Source organism: Phocoena phocoena, chromosome 10, assembly GCF_963924675.1.
Source record: "Phocoena phocoena chromosome 10, mPhoPho1.1, whole genome shotgun sequence".
Lineage (NCBI taxonomy): Eukaryota > Metazoa > Chordata > Mammalia > Artiodactyla > Phocoenidae > Phocoena > Phocoena phocoena.
Window position 1 is genome coordinate 48,587,898 of NC_089228.1, and position 25,497 is coordinate 48,613,394.

General features: G+C 43.8%; 1 protein-coding gene across 1 annotated transcript in view; it reads right to left on the reverse strand.

Annotated features, from left to right (window-relative positions):
- Nucleotides 1-25,497, reverse strand: part of ITGA9 (integrin subunit alpha 9) — a 350,005-nt gene that overhangs the window by 34,964 nt on the left and 289,544 nt on the right. Inside the window, exon 23 of the mRNA XM_065885198.1 lies at nt 25,159-25,266. Within this exon, the coding sequence (XP_065741270.1) occupies nt 25,159-25,266 (108 nt within the window). The remainder of the gene's footprint in view (nt 1-25,158; nt 25,267-25,497) is intronic.

Below are 25,497 nucleotides of genomic sequence, written 5' to 3' on the forward strand. Positions count from 1 at the left end.
GACAAAATAAACTTTAAAAACATCCTTACAGCAACTCTCTGAAATGAGCATTCATGTTCTTAGTCTGGAGAAAGAAAATGAGGCTCAGGTTAAATTACTTGCTAACAATCACACAGACCAGAACTCAGGTTTTAAACCGAGATCTTCTGAGTTCCAGCCTTTAGGCATGGCCCACTGTCAGAGGTTTTCAAACTGTGTTCCACGGAACCTCTAGGTGCTGTGGAACCCCTCAGTGGATTCCCTAGAGAGGAGAAGGGGCACCAAGCAGGACTGCTCTGGGTTCCCATCTCTGTTCCAACCAGAGCATCAACCACACATAATGTCATTTAAAACCAGGATTCTGCTACCAAAAAAAAAAAAAAAATGTGGCATCCACTGCATTGAGCCGTACAGGAGCTTATATGCCCTGGGAACCCTTGCTGAGTTACCTGATTTTGCTTCTGACAGCTTTGGAAAGTCCAGTGGAAAAACAATGCTGAGCAACAGCAACATTAAAAAAAGATCAAAACAACAGTACATAGTCTTCCATGTTGGTTTCTTTAAGAACAATACTATTTTTGATGCCTAAACTGGGGAAATGTTGAAAAAAACAAAGCCTTCTTTATATATCATCATATCACACTGTGTGTAGTTGAAGCTTTGACATGACTTAAGGTCAAGTTGCAAAATTCGTTAGTAATTCATAATTTAGGATTGTGTTTACAATCTGATTTCTAACCAGAATCATCTACTTAAACGACACTCTCCTATCTTTAATGCCTTTGAGTAAAATATAGTGTGTTTACACTGATTCAAGAATGTTTCAGCTTCTCATTCATGGTAGGGAGCAAGTAAAGTTTTTACATGGAAACTTCTAACTTAAGCTAACAATGCTAACAATGCTAATCTTTGAACAATGAACTTTAAAACAAGACCTCCAAATTTAATCTCTATTTTATCTTTGGTCTGAACACATATGCCAGGATTTACTATATATGCTTGAAGATAAATAAGATGAAGGTTTATTTCCTCAAATTAACTCTTAGAAAATAGAGTGTTGCCTTTAAAAGTCTCTCATAGTTTGGGGACTTACTGTTCTTTAAAATGCACTGCATTTTGTTTGTTTTTGGCTGCGCCTCTCAGCTTGTGGGGACCAGGGATTGAACCCGGGGCCACGGCAGTGAAAGCGCCAAGTCCTAACCACTGGACCACCAGGGAACTCAAGGGACTTACTGTTCTTTAAAACAGTAAGTAATCTGGTACTCTCTCAATTGCTTTATTCGAACCACAAAATCTGGGAGGACACACCAGTGTGTGTCCTCCCACAATAGTCTCAATCAGTGTTGGTTTTGGATGCTTTTCGAGGTCACTAGAAGAATTAATGGGAAGGAGGCAATGAGATTTAACATAGATGTGGTGATTATTCGTGGGGTGCAACTGTAAGTTGTGATAAATGTTTTAAAGCTCATTTTTGGAAAGCAAAACATTAGTTGATTATGTCGTGAGAATCAAGAACAATCACTTCTAAGACAGATGAGAAAAACAACTGCTGTAATGTTATACAAATGGGTATTTGTGTCTTACAATAAAATTTCAGCATCAAACATGGATTCAAAATGTTCCGCATTTCAAATAAATTAGATGAATTGAAGATGAAGCTTTGGAATACTGTCAACTAAAAAAGTGGCTTTAATAATGCTATCCATTGATCTCAAAAGATGCACATCTGCATAAAATCATTTTGTGAAATGTGTGAATAAAAACAGTAATATAAATTAATGTAGTATTCTTTTATAATTTTAAGTGTGCGACTACATGATTAGGTTAAGTATTACAAGTAGGTATTTACTTTTCTAATTTTTTTTAAAATTGAGGTTAAAATTTACATTCCCTAAAAATGCCCAGATCTTAAGGGTATAATCTGATGAACTTTGACAAATGAAATCACCCACATAACCACCACCCCAGTGAAGGGACAGAGCACGTCCATCCCTCCAGGAAGTTTCCCCTGGCCCTTTTCCAGTCAATTCCCATCCCCAGCCCAAAAGCAATCACAGTTCTGATTCCTGTCAAGTTGGCCAAAAGTCTGTTAAATTTACCTCTTTAGAAAAGTGGTGGATTGTGTTCTTTGGGGGTTGCCCTCTATTTGGGCATATATGGCACCTCGCAGATAGAAAACATTTTGTTCATTGAACACTTGAGAACTTGAATGTGTGTGCTCATGTTAATTCCAATCATATTTCACTCAGAAGCATGTGGGTCTCCACTTTTCCTGTTTGTCTTCTGGAGTGGACATTTGCTGAAAAGCCGCTGGAGAAATAGTCCTTTTGCAGCCCTGTGGGATTCATGTTCTTCTGTGGAGATGACCAGGCCTGGACCCCCAAACACATTTGGTCTGGGCTGAGAGAGATGGGACTCTGAGTCTTGCAGGATGCATCCGTTCCTAATTAAAATCAGATATGGGGCAGAGCTCCTCCTGGCTCTGCAGTGGGCGATTTGGGTTTCCAAGCAGGGAGGGGAAGTGTAGGAGCAGAGTCCCAACCCAGCCAGGTTCACTGTCATGCCCACAGCACACCAGCACCTTGGGGGAGGGTGCTGGGAACCACAGGGTGAGGTGGGAGGAGCAACCGGTGCCAACACGTGGGGCACAGACACAGCTTGGAGCTCCATCTTCCTCTTTTCCCCTAGAGTCTTAGGGGCCTGTGAACAGAGTGATGACAGGGACGTGATGTGATCTGATGTGACATCTGATCTGCCTCAGGGGAATCTGGAGGAGGGAAGTGGAGGCTGAGTCTGTGGTGAATGAAAGTCTCGGCCAGTCGTGCTCCCGACTGTGGTTACACGGGAATCACTTCAATCAGGGAAAACAACGTTTTTCCGGGAGGTTCAGGGTGGTCCTCTCTCAAAGGAGGCCGAAGGTTGCTCCGTGCTGCATGGGTCTGGTTCAGACCAGTTAATCTGGTTGTAGACGCCCCGTCAGCTAAAATGAGCAACTTGGTCCCTGACCAGGGTCATGAGGACAAGGGATTGTTCTGTGTGCATGGATAGAACGTGTGTGATGGACAAAACGGTACCCGACACTTGTGCAGCCCTTACTGCGCACCCCTGTGAGGCGAGTGCTATTACTGTCAGCATTTTACAGATGGGGAAGCTGAGAGGCAGGGGGGCCAGGTCTCCCAGGGGGCAGGCAGCAGAGTTGGGCTGGAGCGCAGGTCATCCAGCTCCAGAAACCTGTTTGCAACCACTTCCCTGCCTCTTAGGTCCAGAGGCTGAGGATGGGGGTGGGGGGTGGAGGTGGAGGGAAACCATCCCTTCCTGTTCTTACCCCAGTCAAAGGGAAGGAACCATGAGCCTACAAGCCCAGGAATCCCAAAGTCCTCCACCCTGACCCACTTCTGCTCCATGGGAGATAAAGTGCCTGCTGGCTGGGAGGCCAGGCCACTCCATGCTGTCTCAGGCTGGAAGGGAGACAGAGCATCCTGGAATGTTGTTTCTGGAAGGCAGCTCCAAGATCATATGGTCCCATGGCCTCGGCTGACAGTAAGGAGCCAGAGGCCCCGAGTTCCGTGGCTCGTCCAAGGTCACATGATTGGTTGGTGGCAGCAAGCAGCACCCAGCGAAGGAATCCTGGGGCACAGATGGCCTTGATGGACTCGACGGTCCTGGGCTCCTAACAGCTGATGCAGTTCAGGTCTCTGGGGCCTCAGTTTCCCCACTTGTGAGATTAGGATGGTGGCCTACGTGATCACTATGGTTGTCCTCAGTTGCTAATTATGCCCCTTGAGGATTCTTCTGCATTTTCATTAGAGCGGGGGTCACCTAATCTCCTGCTACATAGATAAGCAATTACTGAGCACCCACCCCCCACAACTGGGTTCTAACCACCCTGTCCGGTGGTGAAATCATCAAGGAGATGCAAGGTTTTCTTCTTGCAGACAATCCAAGCACTATGGCACTCATATCCAACAGCTTCATTTCCGTGGCTGGCCAGGGACTCTGCGGCCACTGCCCCCTGCTCATCCCTGTCCACCCACTTCTCATCTATTTTCCAGACTCTCTGAGTCCAAATGCTTTCCATGACACGGCTGCTCATCTCCCAGGACCTCTGGGAGCTGGAATAGGCCGTATCTACTGGAATGTGAATAAAAGAACTTTACCAAACACACAAAAAAGGACAAGAGGATCCAGGACACAGTGTTAAGGCTGAATTTGGCAAAGGCAGCTATTGAGGGTTTGCTGTTGCCATTTGGCCTCCGCCTCTCCCCTCATCCTGACCCCAAAGAAAACATTGTGCAAGTTGAAACCAAGAACTGGTGGTGATTTGGGAAACTGTGGGGAGCCCAAGAGAATGTGGACATCACTTGGTGGCAGAGTCCGGGTGAGCCTGGGTCAGAGGAACCTTCATAGTCAGAAGTCTTCAAGGGCCCAGGCCTATCCGAGGATGAAGTGTCCTCAGTGCACTCCAGGTAGCCTGGCAAAGCCTCATTCATGAAATACTGGGTTTAAAGTATGAACTGGGGCTGATTCATGGGTAAAATACTGAAAAAGGGAATTAACTCTCTGGGTCGAATTTATCATTACCTGCCACCAGGTGGAAAAGGACCTCTACAGCTTTTGCTGAAGACTCTCTAGGGTGTGGTGGTCTGATAAAGGGGTTGTAAGAAACGGCATTTCCTGTGGCCTCTACTGAGGGGCCACATGTTGTGGCCACATGTTGTGGCCTCAAAAGAGGGGTCTGTAGAAGGTACTTATTGCTGTTGGCTGACCTAGAGTGAGAGAGAGGACACAGGTCTCTCCCAGGTTCCCAGAACACAGCAGCCTTAAGAGAGTCCCTGTCCCTGGGCCTGAGGGACAGGAAAGTCCTCCAATGTGTTTTCTAAGTCTCTTGCTCCAAGCACATCACCCTGGAAACCAATTCCAGCTGCTTAAGGTCCCATCTCTAAGCAAATATAAATGGGAATAATACTAGCTAACACTGGGTGCTATTCTAAGAGCTATGGGATACACCGAATCCTTATAACACCCACTCACAGAGGGTACTATTATCAGTAAGTGACATATAATTTCTTATCTAAACGGGGATATTTTTGAGAATGAAGTCAGGGAGTCAACCAGACAGAATAGCAAGAGAGAGACATAGATCAGGTATGAGCCAGGCACACTGGGACATCTGGTCTCCTGAAGTTTCACCCCCATTTTACAGATGAGAAAACCGAGGCCCAGAGAGGTTAAGGAACCTGTTATGTACCTGTCAGCTTTGACTGTGGAAGGAGTACCATCTCCAAAGTCTCCACCATGAAGCTCCCTGTCCAGTCCCACCTTCCTTGCACCCAGGATGCACAGCCTCTGTTCCATCATCTCATGGTTTATCCTTTCACAGCCCTCAGAGCAGGGCTCCTATTGTGATTGTCAATCTTGTCTACAAATTTCTCTCTCAGCCAACAAGTCAGTCTCTGTCATGAACTGCATCCCTGACTCAGAGGAGGTGGCATTGCAGGTGAATTCTGGAGGAAAAGAGAACCTCTAGAGAGTAAAGGGAGCAGGGGAAGGGAATTCCAGGCAGAGGAGAACAGCATGTGCAAAGGCATGGAGGTGCAAACAGTAGGCTTGAGTCTAGAGAGCCTGGGAGTTCAACGTGGTCAAGCATTGGATGAATGTTGGGGAGTAGTGGCCAGAAATGAGGCAGGTGAGGTGAGCCTGGACACAGAGGAGGGCCTTGTAGGCAAATCACAGAGGTAGGAAGTTATCCAGAAGGTGGATTAACATGTCTCAAAATTAAGGAACCACTTTTCCTTAATTATTGGTATTATTGGTATATTTTTGGTGTTATTGGTATATTTGGTATATTTATTATTATTTTTGCTATTACTGGTATTTTTATTTATTTTTTGTGATATGCGGGCCTCTCACTGTTGTGGCCTCTCCCGTTGCGGAGGTCAGGCTCTGGACGCGCAGGCTCAGTGGCCATGGCTCACGGGCCCAGCCGCTCCGCAGCATGTGGGATCTTCCCAGACCGGGGCACGAACCCGTGTCCCCTGCATCGGCAGGCGGACTCTCAACCACTGCGCCACCAGGGAAGCCCTACTGGTATATTTTTAACAGGCTAAAGCATGGATGTCCCCTTTCTACCAGCATCAGCCTCATTCCTTAACCATATTCCAGCTGGCTGGGTTCTAGGGATGGGAAGGGTCACCAAAGTGTCCCCGGCTTGATGCTCCCTGGACATAGTACATAGGAAATAAAAGAGAAATGGAAGATTAAATTAACAGAGGAATAAACTCAGTGACAACAGTTCTGCCCAGGAGCCAATCCTTGCGTCTCCACCAATGTGGGTCTTGGGTAAAGTCTGGTCTAGAAACTATGTTTGTTGGAATGACCTGGATTAAAAGGGGGCATAGGTTCATTTTTTAATAATATGTGTTTCATGTTAACTCACATTTATCTGTTAATCGTTGACTTTCTGTTCTCTGTTACATCCCTGGGCCACTTTTCCATATCATGTGACACCGATCACAGCTGATGGCAACTGGGTAAACATGACCCGTCCCCTGACGGGTCCACCTGCTCCTCTGAATTCACACGCCCCTTGAGCTTAAAAAAACCCAGAGAATGTTTTGAATGCGTACTTTGCTAATTCAATTACCTACTGCCTACTCTTGGAACCACGGTATCTGAAGATAATAAGTCCCCTTTCTGCCACGGGAGGCTGAACGTTGACCACAGTGGCTTTGCCGATATTAATTTTAGGACTCCAATGTTTGAAATAAATATAGCCCTCATAAAAGGGTCAAGAAATGACACCAACTGGTTACTTAGGCCGATATAGGATGTTTACTACTAGAAAGAGAAATAAGAGCTACATATTTTCCATTCAGCAAAACGTAAACTGTGATAGTTTTTTTTACAATCTTAAAGAACCCTTTTTATTATTTTTTATGTTAAATCATATTGCTATGATTTTCTTGATATTGCCGAAAGAACAGTGAAAGATGACAACATTTTAATAATAAATCCTAAGAAAAATACTTTTATGTATCACCATTCATTTCAAGACTGTATAATGCAGACCCAGAATAACCTAGAAGGGTTAGGTGCTCAAAGTCTCCATTTATTCACTCTGATTTCTTCAACCGCAAAGACATTATAAAAACAGTGATAACCATCTTGGGTAGTTCCTTATAATGGATATGCCCAGCTCTATGTTACCTATGTATTTGAAAGGTTGAGGACACAATTTGTGTGTGTGCACATCATTTAAAGGTAGGAGTTGTCAAAGGCATCCTTTGGTAGACCTCTCTCAAGAGTTATGAATTCTTTTGCTTTGTGAAAAGGGTCCCCTTGCTTATCAGTTTGGCAAGTTCTGATTTTCTGATATTTACTTCTGTGTGTAGCTACAGACTTCAATTTGTTCCTACAAACAGACAAAAAGGAGAAGCATTTTGATGATCACAACAATACAAGGTAAGTTAATATGAGGTTCTAGCTTTGGACAGGCCCTCCTAGCCTCACTCCGCAAATAAAGAGCTGAATTCTGGTTTTGAACTGAAATGTGTAAATGAGAGCACAGAACAGCCGTCCATAAATAAGAGCCCATTGACAAACCTGCAGAGTTGGAAATGGAGCAGAAGGAGCAAGAAATGTAACAATGACCTAGTGCCTTTTAATTTCTAGAAAGGGAAAGACAGTAACTCAAAAAAGCCTGAAAAGACCGTAACTTCAACTCCAGATGTCCTCTCTCTTTCTAGCTGAAAAGTTATCTTCTAAATGAAAGACTTGCCTCCCCAACCCCCTTCCCCATCCCTTAAGGCCATCAGCACTGGGAAAAATTGCATTTGATCTGAAAGGTCAGTGTGTTACTGAGACCAAAACTGAAACAGGAAATAAAGGGGCAAAGCCTCAAAACCAACATTCCAGAGGAAAGAGAGAGCACGATCCATCGTACAATTTTGTCCTCTGTATGAATATGCTATTATTTCATAAAAGATATCACTTCTTATGATAAAAGGCAATGATTTTTTCCCACCAGCTCTAGGGTTTGGCTAAAATAATGGTGTTCCTCCCCATCCCCCACACCCATTTCCTCTGGGTGTCACAGGCCAACATGCTGAAAAGTCAAGAGTGCAGGCCACCACCAGCCTGCCCTGTAAAACAGCATTCATTTACATTTTATCAGAGAAAGCCAAGTCTCCCCCACCCCACCCCGGCCCTGCCCCACGAGGCCCATTTCAAAGCACGGGGATGGTCTTTTACTGGAGTTTAAGTGATACAGATGGGATGTAGTTTCAGAGAAGCAGTGACACCAAAGAATTTCCAGATGTGGTCAGATTCTCTTTAGCAAAAAAGAGAGACATAAGAATGTTATCTGAGTACTTGATGTGCATGCCAAAAATACTTTCCTTCCACAGATAATGAAACATTTTGGAAGCAGAATGGTTTGTTGATTTGAATAATAAATGAGTCAGTAGCCCTGATGTGGGACATAACACAGTCCCTGGAATTGTACTGGCTTATTTAAGCTCCGGTTCTAACTCTTGGACCCATCTTATAGTGAAGAGTGAAGCTCATACCCATCTTACGTTAAAGGATAAAGCAACACACCTATGGAATCACTGAGTTATCTCTGCATTTATTAGATGCATCACTTTATTATTCCTCTTTTACCAAAAGGTAAGTAACAGTCATTTTCTGGACGCTATGTTTCAGGTATAAGCATCTGTCTAGCCTCTTACACTGGTTTTCTGAGGGGATACGCATCAGAGCAGTGAAAAGAGAAACCTAGATGTCACTCGTTGGATCTAAAGCTTTATTAAGACTTCGTGAGAGTCCTGAAACATGCTTTCGGTCATATGTTTAGGAAAAGTTAAGTGGAGTTAGCACCCTGACAGCTGGGGAGATAATGACTTCTCAGTATCTAACAAGGCTGAGAAAGTTCCTTTTGGTCAGAAGAGGCTTGGTGGGTCTATCAGAAAGGAGTTTTCCTGTTTTCGTGCTTCTGATACACACACAATTAGTCCTCGGCAGGTTCAATGAGAACCATGTGTTTCTGGGCAATGGCTGATGTGTTCTGTTTATCTTCAGTGAGATTTCCTGTTATCAACTTTGCTAACAACCCATCACCCCTGCAGTGACAGGGCTATGTTGCTCTTAAGGAATGAAAAAAGTAAGAAGGAAAGTAAACTGCATAACCACCAACTTCTAAGGCCCATTTGTGTTGGGAGACCAGAGAACACAGGCGCCTCAACATCATCACGTGCATGCTGCCACAAAGCGTTAATGCTTCTAGATGTCACAGCAGCCGTGCGCACGAGCCCCGCAACCCCTGATAGGTGGAGCCCTCAGCCAATGGGGAGCTGGTCTTACTGCCTTGATTCATTCGCTCTGTCCACAAGGGCTAAAGGGCAGTCTCTGAACCACACTGTGCACGCGCAGCCCAGGCTGGAGCTCATCCCCACCTTCCAGAGGGTGCAGGTCAGGTGTAAGCTTGCCCAGAAACACACACGCTTTCTCCCTCCAGCCAAACTAAAAAATTGACCCAAGAGCCCAGGAACGTAACTCTTGCTCCAGAATTCCATCAGCCATCTCCCCTAAGTGTTTGGCTTCTGTTGAGAAAAAAAAATTACAGCCAACCTAATTCTGACCCATTTCAGGACCTGATTATTCAACTCACATTCAGACATGTGCAGAAAGAAGGAAAAATTTAAAAAATGGTTTGAGGTCATCACTGAAATCAGCAGACGTGTGTGTGTGTGTGAGAGAGAGAGAGAGAGAGAGGGAGAGAGAGAGAGAACGTTTTCGTAATATCTCTGATCAAAATTTGTGGAGTTTAAGTTTGCTCTTCAAAGCCTTCATTTCTAATAAGTGATTCAGCCCCTTATTTCAAAGTTTTACATTTTTACTTTTTCCCACATTGAAATTAAAGCAACCTCTGTTGTGGGTGAAGGGAAATTGTCAAAACATCTCTACTCAGGGACTGAAATTCAGTGTACATTTTCCGAGTTCCTGGAATGTATGAGGTGCTCATTAGAAGTGCAGCAGGGTGTGTAGGTGTCTAAGGACACACACCCTATCCTAACGCCCAGAGAAATATTTGTGATGGTGATACTAACAGAGTGGGAGTAGCCAATGCTTTCATTTATTTGAGCACATACTGCATATAGTGCATATGTGCATACAGTCCGGGCACCAAACACTAGGGATGCACAGAAAACAAGGCAGCTGTGACCTTTACTTCCATGGTGTTTTTAGTCTTCTGGAAGGAGACAGACAATTAAAAACAGTAATTTCAGATAGTGCTGAGTGCTATGAAGAAAACAGCACACAGGGTAATGGGACAGAAAGTTGATAGGAGGTTTGCAACTTTAGCTAAGGTGGTCAGGGTTGACCTTCCTGGAAAGGTGAACTTTGGGCTCAGATCTGCATTATGAGAAGGAACCAGCCATGCAAATATTTGGGGGAAGAGTGTTCTCAGCAGAGGCAGGTGCAAAGGCCCTGAGGCAGGACGATCTGGGAAGGCATCTGGGAGGGCTTGAGGGAAGAAAGAATGTGTGAATTGGGTCTGGAGGAATGAGTGGGCTTTCCAGAGCCAGAGGGAAGGGAAGGGAGAAGCATTAGTAAGGTCAGGAGGCCCAGGGAAGTGCATGGTGGGTGGGTCAGCAGCCTTCGTGGTCCAGAGTGGCTGGAAGACAGGGTCAGGGGTGAGGTTAGGGGCAGAGGAGGTTGCAGAACATGGCCTGGAAAGGTGGGAGGATCATGCAGAGTTTTGGACCTCATGGTTTTGGCCACTAAGATCTCCTTGTTGATCTTTTTACAGAGAACCTCAGGGTGTCTCTGAGAGCTACACTGGGGAATTATTAGGAGTAGAAAGCACATTTTCAAATGGTAAATCAGGTCCTCCCTGCCAGAGTAATAACCGTTTGTGATGAGGAGAGCTTGGATAAAAAGGCATAGTACTTGGGGCTCAGTTTTGTTTTGTTTTAGTAAATTTGTTTTGTTTTATTTTTTGGCTGTGTTGGGTCTTTGTTGCTATGTGTGGGCTTTCTCTAGTTGCAGTGAGTAGGGGCTACTCTTCATTGCGGTGTGCAGGTTTCTCATTGCCATGGCTTCTCTTGTTGCAGAGCATGGGCTCTAGGCACGCAGGCTTCAGTAGTTGTGGCTCGTGGGCTCTAGAGTGCAGGCTCAGTAGTTGTGGCGCACAGGCTTAGTTGCTCCGCGGCATGTGGGATCTTCCCGGGCCAGGGCTCGAACCCGTGTCCCCTGCATTGGCAGGGGATTCTTAACCACTATGCCACCAGGGAGGGGCTCAGTTTTGAATTTTTATTTATTTAGATACTAAGAGAACCAAGAGAATGGCTTAGGATGGGAAAAAGAGAACTAAAAGAACTGTGATATTTTGGGGAAGAGAAGTGGGAAGAATGACTAAGTAACAGCTCAACTTCTCCACAGAGGGAGCTAGGCAACTGTTTTCCATTTTAACTCAGAAAAGGTCAGGAAATTAGAGCATGATGAACTGAAGATAGTCATAAAAAATGGGATTCAAGGCATATCAGAATGGCTTAACCTGGAGAACTTGTTGGAAGCATGGTTCTGTTGTACTGGGGAGATGTCTCAACTGTATTCTGTCCAACGGCAGAGGGTTGGATCCCATAGCACCCCACCCCCACCCCATCCACTCCAGGGCTGGAAATCCATCTGCCCCTATTGGAGAAGGGTTTCTTCCCCTCCCCCCTTATCTTCTCATCACATAAGCTCTATTATTAACAGTTAACTTTACATGACACCATTTAAGTTACAGGATATCAGGGAAAAGAATGAATATCACCCAAACACTTGGCATCCTAAGGAGGGTTTCTAAGCCTTGAATTCTTGTTTGCAAGAACCTTCTAACCAGGATGAGTGGTGATTTGGTTTAGGGTGAGCCCTCGAATTTCTACAGAAAAAACAGAATGAAGGAGAGGAAGAAATTTCTACAGAAAAAACTGAGAGTGAAGGGGCTTGTGTCTCAGAAGACAAACTTACAGTTACCAAAGGGGAAAGGGGCGTAGGGGGAAGAATAAATTAGGAGGCTGGGATTAACATACATACACTACTATGTATAAAATAGATAACTAACAAGGACCTACTGTATAACACAGGGAAGTCTACACAATATTCTGTGATAATCTATAAGGTGAAAGAATCTGAAAAAGAACATACATACATATACATATACATATATATATATATATAAAACTGAATCCTTGTGCCGAACACCAGAAACTTACATGATATTATAAATCAACTACACTTCAATTAAAAAAAAAAAAAAAAAAAGGCATGTGTTCACCAAAAGGGAAAGTAGTAGACACTGAAAAAAAAAAAACTGAGTTTGCTATGGGTTATTTGCTGGGTTGCTTTAAAGTGCCAGGCTTGGCTTATGTACAGGTTATGTCTTGGCCTCCAGCAAGCCTGCTGCAGGGAGATTTCTTGTTGCAACTACCCTCCAAACATAACTAAGTCATAAAACCCAGGACTTTCCTCACGCAAAATGTGCCTTAACAGCCAGCCAGCTTCAAAAATCAGTGTTACTGTCAACTGCTGTGGTCAGCGAGATAAGTGATTCACTCTGGGAAGAGAGCTCCCCCAGAGTGAGTGCTGATGAGTACACACAAAGAGACTCCTGGTTTCCAGTTTGGACTCGGGACACCACCACGCAGGGGCAGCATGCGGGGTTGGAATTGCAAAGGAGAGAAACCAAGTAGCGCCAAAATCAAGGAAAGAGAATTATCAGAAAACAGACTTGGCAAGGCCTTATGAACAAAGAAGATGACCTTACAAACTCCTGCAACAACTTGGGTCCTCCCCCACCCCAACCCTGAATGAAGGTCTCAGCAAGACCTGCTCTGACATTTCTATTTAAAATCAGAAACTTCCCCACTCTCACCCCCCTTGCCTCCTTTATTTTTCTCCAAAGCATTTCGTATTATGTAATGTACTATACATTTTACTTATTTATTAATTGCCTCTACCAGAATGTAAGCTACACGAGGGCTGGAAATTATTATTTTTTGTCTGTTTTGTTCCCCATAGTAACCTAGTGCTTGCCATAGGGTGCATGCAAAGCATTTGCTGAATGAATGAAGGTGTGGATTAAACCACCCCCCCCACCCCCCAACAGCCTTTCGTGGCAAGGACTGTCATCACCATTTTATAGATGAGGAAAGGGAAGCTCGGAATTAAGTAACGTGCTTTAGACCACAGCTTAATGTGCAAAGGAATCACTGGGTATCTTGTTAAAACACAGATTCTAATTCACCAAGTCTGGGTGCCACCTGAGATTCTACCTTTCTCCATTTCTCACTTCCAGGTGATGCTATGGCTGCTGGACAGCTACAAGTCCAGACAAAATGGTGTTATGAGGCCTTGCAGTGGCTGTACAGTTTAGTGGTCAAGAGCAGACATCAACCCAGCTATTTACTGACCCTGTGACCTTGGCCATCCCTTTTGTCTTTGCCTCTGTTTCCTCATCAAACTATCATGAATATTAAAAGAATTTGTCCAGGTAAAGTATTTAGTAATGTTCCTCATCTATAGTAAATTCTTAATAAAAATTTATTATCATTATTATTGTTGTTATTAATATTATTACTACTACTTTTTTAGCCTAAACCTAACAGCTCCTTCTCAGAATACTAATGGAGTATTATTATTTTCTACTTCATCAACATAGGAAAAGCCTACATTTAAGCTGAGAACAATGACCACTCACATCTACTATCAAAAAGTTAGAAACTTCTACTATATATACTATGTGAGAATTCTGAGGCAGGATCTGAAAAGTGGAATTGTTGGTATTCGTATTTTAAATTCTGATAGTTACTGTCAAATTGCCCTTCACACCAACAGTATTTGGGAGTGCCCATTTGTCCTCATCTTAACCAACAATGGATATTAAGAATCTTTTAAATTTTTGCGAGTTTAATGGGGGGAAAGACCTCATTTTCATTTGAGTTTGCACTGCTCTGATTACTGGTGAGGCTAATGTTTATTTGCCATTAAATTTTTTAAATGTTTATTTGTCATTAAAATTTCTTCTGTGAATTTCCTGTTCCTATCTCTTCACCCATTTTTATAATTTTTGGCATTTTCCTTATTGATTTGTATAAGTTATTTATACATTATTTGTCTGTGAACTATGTTGCCAGTATATTCTCCCAAATATCCTTTAGTTTTGTTTATGATGTATTTTGATCACACAAGATTTTGGTAATTGTATAGATTTAAATTTGTCAGCCTTCTCTTATGGGTTCTAGAATTTATGACTTGCTTATGAAGAAGAGCTTTCCCATCTAAAGATTATGAAAATATTCAGCACTTTCTACTAATACTACTTCTTCTTCTTTACATATAATTTTTTCATCCATTTTTTTCTAAGTGAGGTACAGGTTTTCTGTAATTTCTTCCCAAATGGATAGACAATTTTCTTCATTTATTGTGAAGGAGTTTATACACCTCGATTGTTTGGGGTGATTATTTCATCAGATATTTCTTCTGCTCCCTCCTCTCTATCCTCTCCTCTGGAACTCTAAATATGTGTATTTTGTTATGCTTTATGGTGTCCCCAGGTCTCTGAGGTTTTACTTGTTTTTCTTTACAGTTGACCCTTCTTACCCACAGGTTCTGCATCTGTGGATCCAATCAACCACAGATCGAAAATATTTGGGAAAAAAAATCCCAGAAAGTTCCAAAAAGCAAAGCTTGAATTTGTTGCCTTCCAGCAACAATCTATGTAGCATTTACATTGTATTTACAACTATTTATTACATAGCATTTACTTTGTATTAGTTATTATAAATAACCTAGAGATTATTTAAAGAATATGGTAGGAAGTGTGTAGGTTCTATGCAAATACTATGCCATTTTATATAAGGGACTTGAGCATCCATGGAGTTTGGTATCCATAGGGCAGTCCTGGAATCAATCCTCCACAGATACTGAGGGATGGCTGTATTCTCTTTTCTTTCAGTTCTTTTTTGGTTTTGCTTGTTTGTTTACTGACTTGCCAGGACTATTCTGTGGAGCCTGTTTCTCATGAAGTGTGTAGCCTCTAATGTCTCTGCTCAGTAATTTTTTTCTACACTTGTTTTTATTTTTAAACCTGGTTTCCTAGAGGTTGTCCTGGATCAGTATAGCTTAATGATCAGTCAATGTTTGGTCAGGGGCTGCACAGAAATACCTTGATCCAGTAAGGCTTCCACCCTTAGTCGATGGACCTGTGTGTGGCTTGGGGAATGCATTCAAAGGTCAGGCAGTTTATTAAGTGTGCCCAAGCTTTCACTTGTGGCATTCACAAAGCCTCATATTGAGTCAATTGATTCTCTTGGATTTTCTAGGGAGACAATAACGTTGTTTGCAATAGGGATACTTTGGTTTCTTTCTTGACAATAAAGGTTATTCATTTCTTTTTATTCCTATAACATCCAACACTGCTAAACTGGAGAGACAAAAGCAGGAACTCATGCCTCCACTCCACAGGTGGGACAGCTCCTAATGTTCCAGCATCAGGTTGGAGTTTTCTATAGGTTCTGATAGGGGACCTTTGTCGAGCTGAGGAAGTTCCCTTCCATGCCTTCCTTACTAGAAGTTAAAAAAAAAAAAGTGGATGTTAAATTTAATTTTTGACTTTTTAGAAGCCCTCATCAAGACAACCATCTGGTTATATCATCTTTCATCCCTTAACTATTAATAGAATGAATAATGTTAATTTCTTTATGGAGAATCAACCTAGCATTCCTGGATTGCATCCTTCTTCACTCAGGATAGATTCTTCCAAAAGGAATTGATTTGCAAACATTTATTTAGAATTTTTGTATCTGTTTTCAAAGTGAGTTGGCCTGCAGTTTCCTTTCTTGTGTTGGTGCCCATTCTCCATTTCTAGTTTTGGAATCATGGTTATGTTAGTATCCTAGAATGAGCTGTTCCATCTTTTTCTACTCTCCCGAACAGCTTATATAACAAAGAAATTATCTGTTCCTTGAAAGCTTGGTAGAGCCTACCTAAATAGCTATCTGGGTCTTGTGCTTTTTCAAGGCACAAGTCTTTGACTACACTTCATTTTTCTTTAATTATATAAGTTTCAGGTGTACAGCATTATAATCTGATGTCTGTATACTACTCATATTTTTTCCTGAGGTAATTGGTCTAGTTGGACTTTTTACCTCATAACACTTCTTTTAGGCTTTTTATATTTGTGGGCATTATATTGTGAAAATAATATCTTATAATTTAAAAATCTTCTCCATGTGAGTGTAGTTCTTTGATCATTTCTAGGGTTGTTTTTTGGCATTACCACTCTTTTTCATTTCCTGATCAAATTTGCTGTAAGTTCATCTATTTTACTGGACAAAAAAAAGCCCCCGTTTTACTGATGTAGAATACTTTTGATTTTTTTCCATTTCACGACTTTTGCTTTATCTTCAATGATATCTTCACTTTATTTTCTTATAGTTGAATTTATTTTATTGTCATTTTACTAGCTCTTGCTGTCAATTTAGGTCACTTATTTTCAGTCTTTCCTGTTTTCTGTATATGAGTAGTGACATTTTCTTCTGTGTGGGTTTTGTCTACAACCATTAGTTTTGATATGAACAAGCTTTCACTGTCTTTCATTTCTAATTTGTTTATCCCTTCCTCTTTGATTTCTTTTTTATCTAAAAAGTAAATTAAGATGGTGTTTAAAAATTCCCAAGTAGTTCTGTTTTTGGTTGGTTGTTTGGCTAAACTTTTGCTGTCAGCTTCCAAGTTTATTGCATTGTGGTCTGAGAATGTGGCTTGTATTACTTTTACTTTTGAAATTCTATTGGGATTTGCTTTTGTGGTGCAATACATGGGTAATTTGTGAATGTTCACATGTTTGAAAAGAATGTGCATTCTCTTATTTACATACTAGGAACTCTACTAATTGCTCCATATACATTAACTTCTTCCATCCTCACCATGTGAAGTAGATAGTCCATTTCACAGAGGAGGAAAATAAGCTTGGGGAATTTAGGTGACTTCCTCAAGGTTACCAAAAGCTGGTAAGCAGGCAAGTACTAATGAAACCCAGACATTCTGACTCATTTTGGTCTTTCTCTAAGAGATCACAATTGTTAGCTGCATTATTCAAATACTCATGATTTTTGAGGAAAGTGTATTAAGTTTTCCTGCAGTAACTGTGAATGTGTAAATTTCTCCTTGTTTTTCTGTCAGGTATTACTTTATATGTTTTTTATAGCTATGTGATTGGTTATATAAAAATTCATTTATATTACAAATAATCGTTGGATTGTATCTTTTTTTTTTTGCAGTACGCGAGCCTCTCACTGTTGTGGCCTCTCCCGTTGCGGAGCATAGGCTCCGGACGCTCAGGCTCAGTGGCCATGGCTCATGGGCCCAGCTACTCCACGGCATGTGGGATCTTCCCGGACCGGGGCACGAATCCGTGTCCCCTGCATCGGCAGGCAGACTCTCAACCACTGCACCACCAGGGAAGCCCTGGATTGTATCTTTAATCATTCTGAAATACACTTTTTGGGCCCTGTTTAACAATTTTTTGCTTCAATTCTATTTTGTTTGTTATTAATATTCTTATGCCTGTTTTCTTTTTGTTAGCATTTGCCTTATTTTTTTTTTTGAATGCCTTACATTATGGGTCATTTTTAAAGGTGTGTCTCTTACAAGTAACTTATGCCTGGGTCAAAAAAAAACCACATCTGAAAGTCTGTCTTTCACTAAGGCATTTAATTCATTCTCAGTTATTCTGATTATTGATATATTTGGATTTATTCTTGTCATCTCATATATATATACATGTAAAAATTTTGTTTCTCCTTCACCTGCTTCTTCATGAGTTCTTTCTTTTTAAATGCTTCTTATTCTTTAGTGGTTTGGATGTCCTACATTGCTTTTATTCTTCTAAGTTGCCATTAAAATTTTTGCATGTTTAAACTTTATTTTTATCAAAGCCTTGAGTTAACTGGTACACAAACTTTTCCCCCAAACAAGACAAGAATCTTGGCTTGCTTTCACTTCCATCTTGCCAGCCTCCTAACTCTTATATTGAGAGCATTTAGATCTTCATTCCAGATTGTTAAAAGTTCAACTGGCCTTTTTTGGGTCTTTCTATACTACATTCTTGAGAAATCCCTCAAGTTTCCAGTCCACTACTTTATTCTTTTATATCCATTCTACTACACAGCTAATATACTAAGGTTTTTATTCGAATGATCAAAATTTTAAATTTACAAAACTCTTGTTTATTCTATTTCATGGGAATACTGTCTTTTTGCATCTCTCTGAAGACATCAGTCTTGTTCATTCTAAAATCTTCTTCTGTTTGCCTCGTTAATATACCCTCTGGTGTTAGTTATTCTTTTGATAGCAGTTGATGCCTCACTGTCCTGGGGTAGATGCTAAGTGGGTGATTCTTGGTGGTCTGCTCATCTTCTGTCTGTTCTGTTGACTGAGTCTGCCTCTGGTGACTGGGGAGTGGGCAGTGCGCCCAGGAGGGGTGTGCACAGTAGTACAGGGGGAAGTAGATCTGACTACAAACCCAGCTCTATTACTTACTAGCTGTGTGATGTTGGGCAAGTCTTTGAGTTCTGGTTCCTTAACTTGGGATAATGACCTTACCTTATGGGGCTGCTGTGTGGATTAAATTTAACAGCACATAAAAGAAGCCACTAAAGCCTCAGGACAGCACTAAGTGGTATTCATTTTTTGTCAGTTATTCAGGAGAAATTTTTTCACTCTTTAGCCTTTGATCAAATGTGATCAATTTGATGGTCCCAGCACCGCTTTCATTAAGCAGATCTGTCTTCCCCAGATCATCCTTGGGGAAAACAATTCAGTCCTCCATTTCTAAGTTTAAGCTACTGTGTGGTCACTGATATATCAGGTGCATCTTTTCTTCGTAGGGATATGGAGATCCTCATCACAAATTAATTAAGGTTCCAGTATCAACTGACTCATTTTGGCAGAAATTAGATCATGGGCATCCCTGTCTGGTGCACATGCACTGGCGGGGGGGAAGGAGGAGGTTATAATTTACTAAGATATAAGTCTTGCCACCAACTTGGATATTCTAATGAATACTGGTATTGATATTATATTGATATCAATATCCTAATGGTACCCTATGGCAAAGTTATTGATGTGTCTCCTTGGAATATTATCCTTCATTCCCACCCAATTTTACTTCCTGGAAATCATGTCAGTTCTTTAGAATCACTGCCCAATATAGTAGGGACAGAACAAACCAGAGAGGTAAGCCTTTTCAGATAGTTTTGCAGAAGGAAGAAAGAAGGGTATGGTATTTATTTCATGTTTCTTCTAGATTACTTTTAGAGTTTTTTGAAAGACCCAGGACTTTCACCTGGAATAAAGTTCCAGCCCTTCGCTCTCTGTAAGTCATTTATGACTTTTTTCTTCCTGCATATTATTAGAAGCCAAACCCCTAAGCCTCCTTCTCCAGTGTCAGAAAGTTGCTCACAGACAGGTTTTCAGTGTCAACACCTGAAGCTTGAGTCTTGAGACGACCTCCCATCCTTTCCCCTGAACCTTCATCCCCTGTGAGTAAACTTAAGTTTGGAGCAGGATCCCACCCAAGTTCAAAAGGTCTTGCCTTGGGGCTTCCCTGGTGGCGCAGTGGTTGAGAGCCCGCCTGCCGATGCAGGGGACATGGGTTCGTGCCCCGGTCCGGGAAGATCCCACATGCCGCGGAGCGGCTAGGCCCACGAGCTATGGCCGCTGAGCCTGCGCCCCGCAATGGGAGAGGCCCCAACAGTGAGAGGCCCGCATACCGCAAAAAAAAAAAAAAAAAAAAAAAAAAAAAAAAAAAAAAAGGTCTTGCCTTCATGAGCCATAAAGCTTGACACATGTGCTACCTTGGCCCTCTCTTAGGCCTGCCTGTGCTCAGGGTCTCTGCTAAAAGGCCCATCTCTGCAGCAGGCCCACAACAAAGTGAGGTCGTTACATTTTCCAGGCAGGTTCCTATCAAGCTGTGTGAGAGAAGCTGTATCCTCAATCCAAACAGGAACCTTCTCTCAGAAGCAAGTGCCTATGGCTTGTCTCACACGGGTAGTCAGGCCCACAGAAGCCACTCTCCCCTGCAGCAGCCTGATCATTTGCCGGCAACGTCTACGACGTGTGCTTAGCCTTGGGGAGCAGGGTGCCTGGCCTTCCCTAATCCTAAGTCAAGAGAAATGAAGGTGCGGGTCCATGAGCAAACACAGATGATACACCTCAGAAGGAATGATGCACCCCAGAACCTCACCAACTGTCACGGGAAATGACAGTGGTTTAGCACTCCCTGTCACACTGCCAAGAAATCCATCTGCTGTACGCCCTGCAGAAGGCGCAGAGAACAGTCACCTTTGCCTGTATGTATAAGAGGTGGGCAGAGAGAATGGAGAACCAGGTAGGGCCTCCACTGTACTCCTACACATGCTGACCACTCCCTCTGTCTGGGATGATCTCATCACGTGTTCTCCTGGTGAACATCTACACATCCCCTAAGCCCTGACTCCAAAAGCCTGCTTTGTGAAGCATTTGCTGTCCCCTCCCCAGGGTGGGGTCCATACCTCTGTACATCCCTGGGTCTGGGTGTGCCTCCATGACTGCATTTGGTACATGGCACTGCAATTACATTTCACAGATCTGCCTCCTGCTAGACTGAATTTCTGCCAGTGTTGCATGATTTATTCCTCTTAGTAGAGCCTGGAACGTCACTGGTGCTTTCTCTGTCAGTGTTTGCAGAATAAATCAAGGATGATCCAGCACTTGTGATGATTTTTATTTTTTTAATTAATCTTTATCACTTCAACTATCAACATGCACTGTACCTCTGGGGGAAATGTCTACTCTGCTATAACTTTTAGTTATTCATCTTTATCTTATTTATTTATTTTTCGGCCACACTGCGCGGCATTTGGGATCTTAGTTCCCCAACTAGGGATCGAACTCAGGCCCCCTGCAGTGGAAGTGCGGAGTCTTAACCACTGGCCCGCCAGGGAAGTCCCTGTGATGATTCTTATTTTAGATGGGCCGAAGAAGTCTGTCATTCTTCCCCTGTCTCACTCTCTCTGTTATTTTCATGGTCCTCCCTACTAGGCCTCCTGATGGTCTCTAGGATCGTGGTGGCCTGCCCATGCTTTGGCTGTGCTGTGGGGAGTCGAGCGTCCCCACAGGACTCGGCACAATCCCAGTGGGTGGCAGGCAATGGAAACTGCAGGTCATTCCTCAGGCCACCACCAAGGCTGTTTCTAAATAAAACACAAGCAGGGCGGTGGGGCTCGGAACACTTGCTCTAAGGGAAGGAGATCAGGAACCTCAGCTGGGTGGACATAGAAAGGAGTCTCACTGCACTAGGCTTCCTATACTAATCTCTCCCACGTGAGCAAAGACACTCTCCACTCACAGGCAGCTTGACCTCAAAAAAACACTTCGGGAGAACAAAAGACTCTCTGGTGAAACGTAGAGGCAGGCCTGTCCTGTCCAGGGACCCTGGCTGCAGCCCCAGATACTTCTGAATGAATTCTGAACCAACAGTTAGAAAACTGTGTTGCAGAGTCGGGGCCTTAGGTGGGGTGATAGCTCAGACCCGTGGGGTCAGCCAGTATGCCCACCCTCAGCAATCTATACAGATGATGGATACCACGGGCACTGTTGAAGGGAGAGAAACAATCTGAGGGTCCCGTGGTGTGTGGGGAGGGATGGCAGATACGTCCTCTCTCAATGTCTGCTCTCTGCTCCTGGGCTTCAGCTGGCTGAGGAGGTAGCTGGCTCCTGGCTGCCCAGGGGCCTATCCAAGACTAGGGGATGGTGGTGGCTGAGGTATGGGGGGATGCCACCAGGTCTTAGGGGCCCCTCCTAATGTAATACAAGGAAGGAGTACTGGTTTCTCCTAATAGGAGTGAGTCTGACTTGCACCAAACCACCTAAATACCCAGAACAAGAGCCCCACTCTATTCAAAGTCCCGAAAGGCCAGAGTGGAGGACGTCACGAGCTGTATGACCTGCCCCAGTAGGCATTCACGGGCGCTGCTGAGCAAGGGAGGGGCCGAGGCTGGGAACCTGGCTGAGCTGCAGGACGCCCTTGCTCTCAGCGCAGTGGGCTTTAGGGTAGAGGGTGTGCTGCCCACCAGCCTCTTGCCTCATCACTGCATCCATCATGCACTGGCTTTTACACTTCTAGTCTCATCATCATTCTGGTCTCCAGTGATGACTGTCCATGAGAACACAGTGCTTCACTACTTGCTTAGTGAGAATTTGCCAGTGAGTTTGATTTTCCATACCACACAAATGCCAAGGGCCTCAACACGGGCTGGAGTATCCAAGCAAAGGCTTGGCTGTCCTTGAGAATTCTGTTACATACTTTTGAAAATTCTCAGTACCGTATTGAAAATCCAAAGGGTCTGCTTCTGAGAACTCAGAGAACGGAATGCAGGCAGCTCACAGCACTTGGGTTTTCAAGAGTCCACTCAGCTGGATGATCAGTCAGGCAGTTCTGCAAATCGTCAGAGAAACCACTTCTCATGCCTTCCCGCCAAGCCAGCTATTTATAAACACGTCCCAAAGTCCTTTCGAGCGGCTCCTGCTCGGTCGGATGATCAGTAAAGAGAAAAGGGGGTGGACTTGGTGCTGAGATACTTTCAGAATCTGAGTGACTTACATTTCCTGTTTTGCTCAATAAATAATTTTGCCCATGGGGGAGCATTTTTCTCTACAACATTATAGATGTTTATGTGAACGGCTTATAGAACATGCTCTGTGAGGAAAGCACCCCTAGCTGTGGGGACAAGGTGGAGTGGCTGGTGAGATGAACATTATGTAAGGAGGCAGATGGGAGCATGTGGGTGGCAGGAACCTCACGCTAAGCTCAAACCGTGGTAGCTGTAGGTGCAGAACACCAGGGGCTTTTCTACCGCTGTTTCAGCAGAGCGCCCAGGCACGGACACTTTGTGGAGCAGGAATGGAATACCGTGAGCAGTGGGGATGGCCAAGCAGGCAAGCCAAGAGGGGCACATATTCTGCGTTCAACATTTCCCGTGGTCCAGGGTTTCAGCCCATGTGACCCAAGAAGACAGCAATGCAGGAGACCATCATCACCATCACATGATGCTTTCTGAGCCTCCTGTGGGCTCAGATGTGTCCCATGCCATGGGTCTTGCTGCCCTGATTTTCAAGCTATCCATGGAGAGGCTGTCCCTTTGTCTGGCTAGCTGTCCCTCACGTGCCCATGCAAAAGGAACAAGTCAGTGGTGCCTTCAACGTGGACCACACTCCCTCTCCTTATGTAGTGACTCTCTCAACCATCAAGCACCCTCCCTCCCAGGAGGGGTCACCCTCACGCCCAGCCACTCCAGACTCTCAGGCACACTGAGGCGATTTATATCACCATGAAACTTTTCCTGAATTCATGTAGAAAGAGTAAACGACTCTTTCTTTTGTTTTATACTGTGGGTTTTTTCTTTCAGTTCAATATCAAATATTGATTGAGCATATAATATATGCCAGGCATTGCATATAGGAGGCCCTGGAAATATAGCAGTGAGCAGACAGAAATCCCCATCCTTATACTGTATGGGGCCAGGAGGCGGCAGATAATCTGGTCAAATAGGGAAATACATGGTATGTCAGCTGGTGATGAGGGTGATGGTGAAACACAAGCAGGAAAAGGGGATGAGGGGTGCTGGGACAAAGGCTGGTCAGGGAGGGCCTCTCTGAGGAGGTGATATCTGAGTAAGCACCGGGAGGATGTGAGGGCGGAGGTCACGTGGCTCTCTGGGGGAGGGCATGCTGGGTAGAGGGAAGATCCAGTGCAAAATTCAGGAGGTGGGAGAATATCTGCCATGCTCTAGGACCAGCAAGAAGGCAGGATGACTGCAGTAGAGAGAGTGGCGAGGAGGAGGAGGAGGAGGAGGAGAGGTCAGAGAGGGGCAAGAGACAGGCTGTGAGGCTGGCTGAGGTGCTGGAAGAATCTGCGGGGTAAGTGAGCCACTGGAGGGTTTTGAGCAGAGGATGACATGACCTGACTTAGATTTTGGAAGGCTGGCTCTGCTGCTGGGGCAAGAACAGATGGCAGGGGGGGCAAGAACAGATGGCAGGGGTGCCAAGGCAGGAGCAGGGACCTGAGTGAGGGGGCCACTGCAATAACCCAGATGACAGATGACAGTGCCTTGGGCCAGGGTGCTGGCAGTAGAAGGGTCAAATGCGGTAATATTCTGATTTGTTGAGAGGGCAGAGACATCAGATTTTCTGACAGATCAGATGTGAACTGTGGGGAAAAGGCGTCAAGGGTGACTCAAGCAATTGGAAGGACTTAGTAGCTGTTTGCTGAGATGCAGATGGTCATGGGGGGAAGCAAGTTTGAAGGGATACTGTTGAGAGTTCAGCTGTGCAGAAGACTGAGATTCCTGTTAGGCATCCAGGTAGAGATGGCCTGAAGGTAGTTAACTGTCAAAGTCTGGGATTCATGGGAGAGATCTGGGCTAGAGAGAGAAACATCTAGTGTCATCAGTACAGACTGAATATAAAGCCATGAGTCTGGGGGAGATCTCTAAGATTAAGGATGGTAAAAAGGACACCCTGGGCCCTGTAGAAGTTGGGGAGATGAGGAGAAAACCAGTGACAAAGGAGAAGCCAAGGTAATGTGATGTCCTAGAAGCCAAGGAGGTGGGCGGAACAATCATATCCTAGTTGAGAGAAAATCATCTACAGCTGACTTAGGATCAAGTTGAATGGCATATTCTGCACATGACCGTGAGTTTCAACATATACTTCTGTCTTATGAACGAATCCTTCACCCTCCAGGTATCAGTGGCCCTATGAGAATCTTTATGAGTGCTGGGGATCTTCCCCTTAGAAAAACACATTCAGATACGCACAAGACTACAGACAGTTGCCAGCTGTTCCCAGAGCCAGTAAAGTCCATCCCAGAAGTCAGGTTCATAACTGACGCTTGCCCATCCCCAAAGAGGTCTTCTCATGGCATGAACCAAGCTGTCTCAATGTAGAAATCCAGGTGTTGCAGGTCTCCTGGCTTCTCCAGGTATGTTTCCAAAGGTAGAATGAGTTAACCTTTCTGGGCTCTTGGGTGGAATACAAAATGTGAATGGGCTGGCTTGAGCCTGAAAGCAAGTGTGAAAACAAATGAGAACTCACCACCATCTCCTGCACATGAAACATCTCAGCTCCTCCAGGTGACAGACGACTGGGGAAAGAGATGCTGACAGATGACCCAGGAAGGGTGCTTGGCCCAGTGTTATAGACCTGTGGGTATGAGACACACACGGCAAGTTTTAATAGAAACAGAGATCTTCATTTCACGTCCTGCAATATATACTCTAAAATCCTTTGAAATGATACACAGAGATACGGAAGGATACAGAAGCTCATGACTTGAAGTGAAGTGAAATATCAAATGATGAGAGATTTCAATGAAATAGAAATTTTTCAAATATGCATTTAACATCCCCAAACCTTCAAATTATCTTCTTTCCC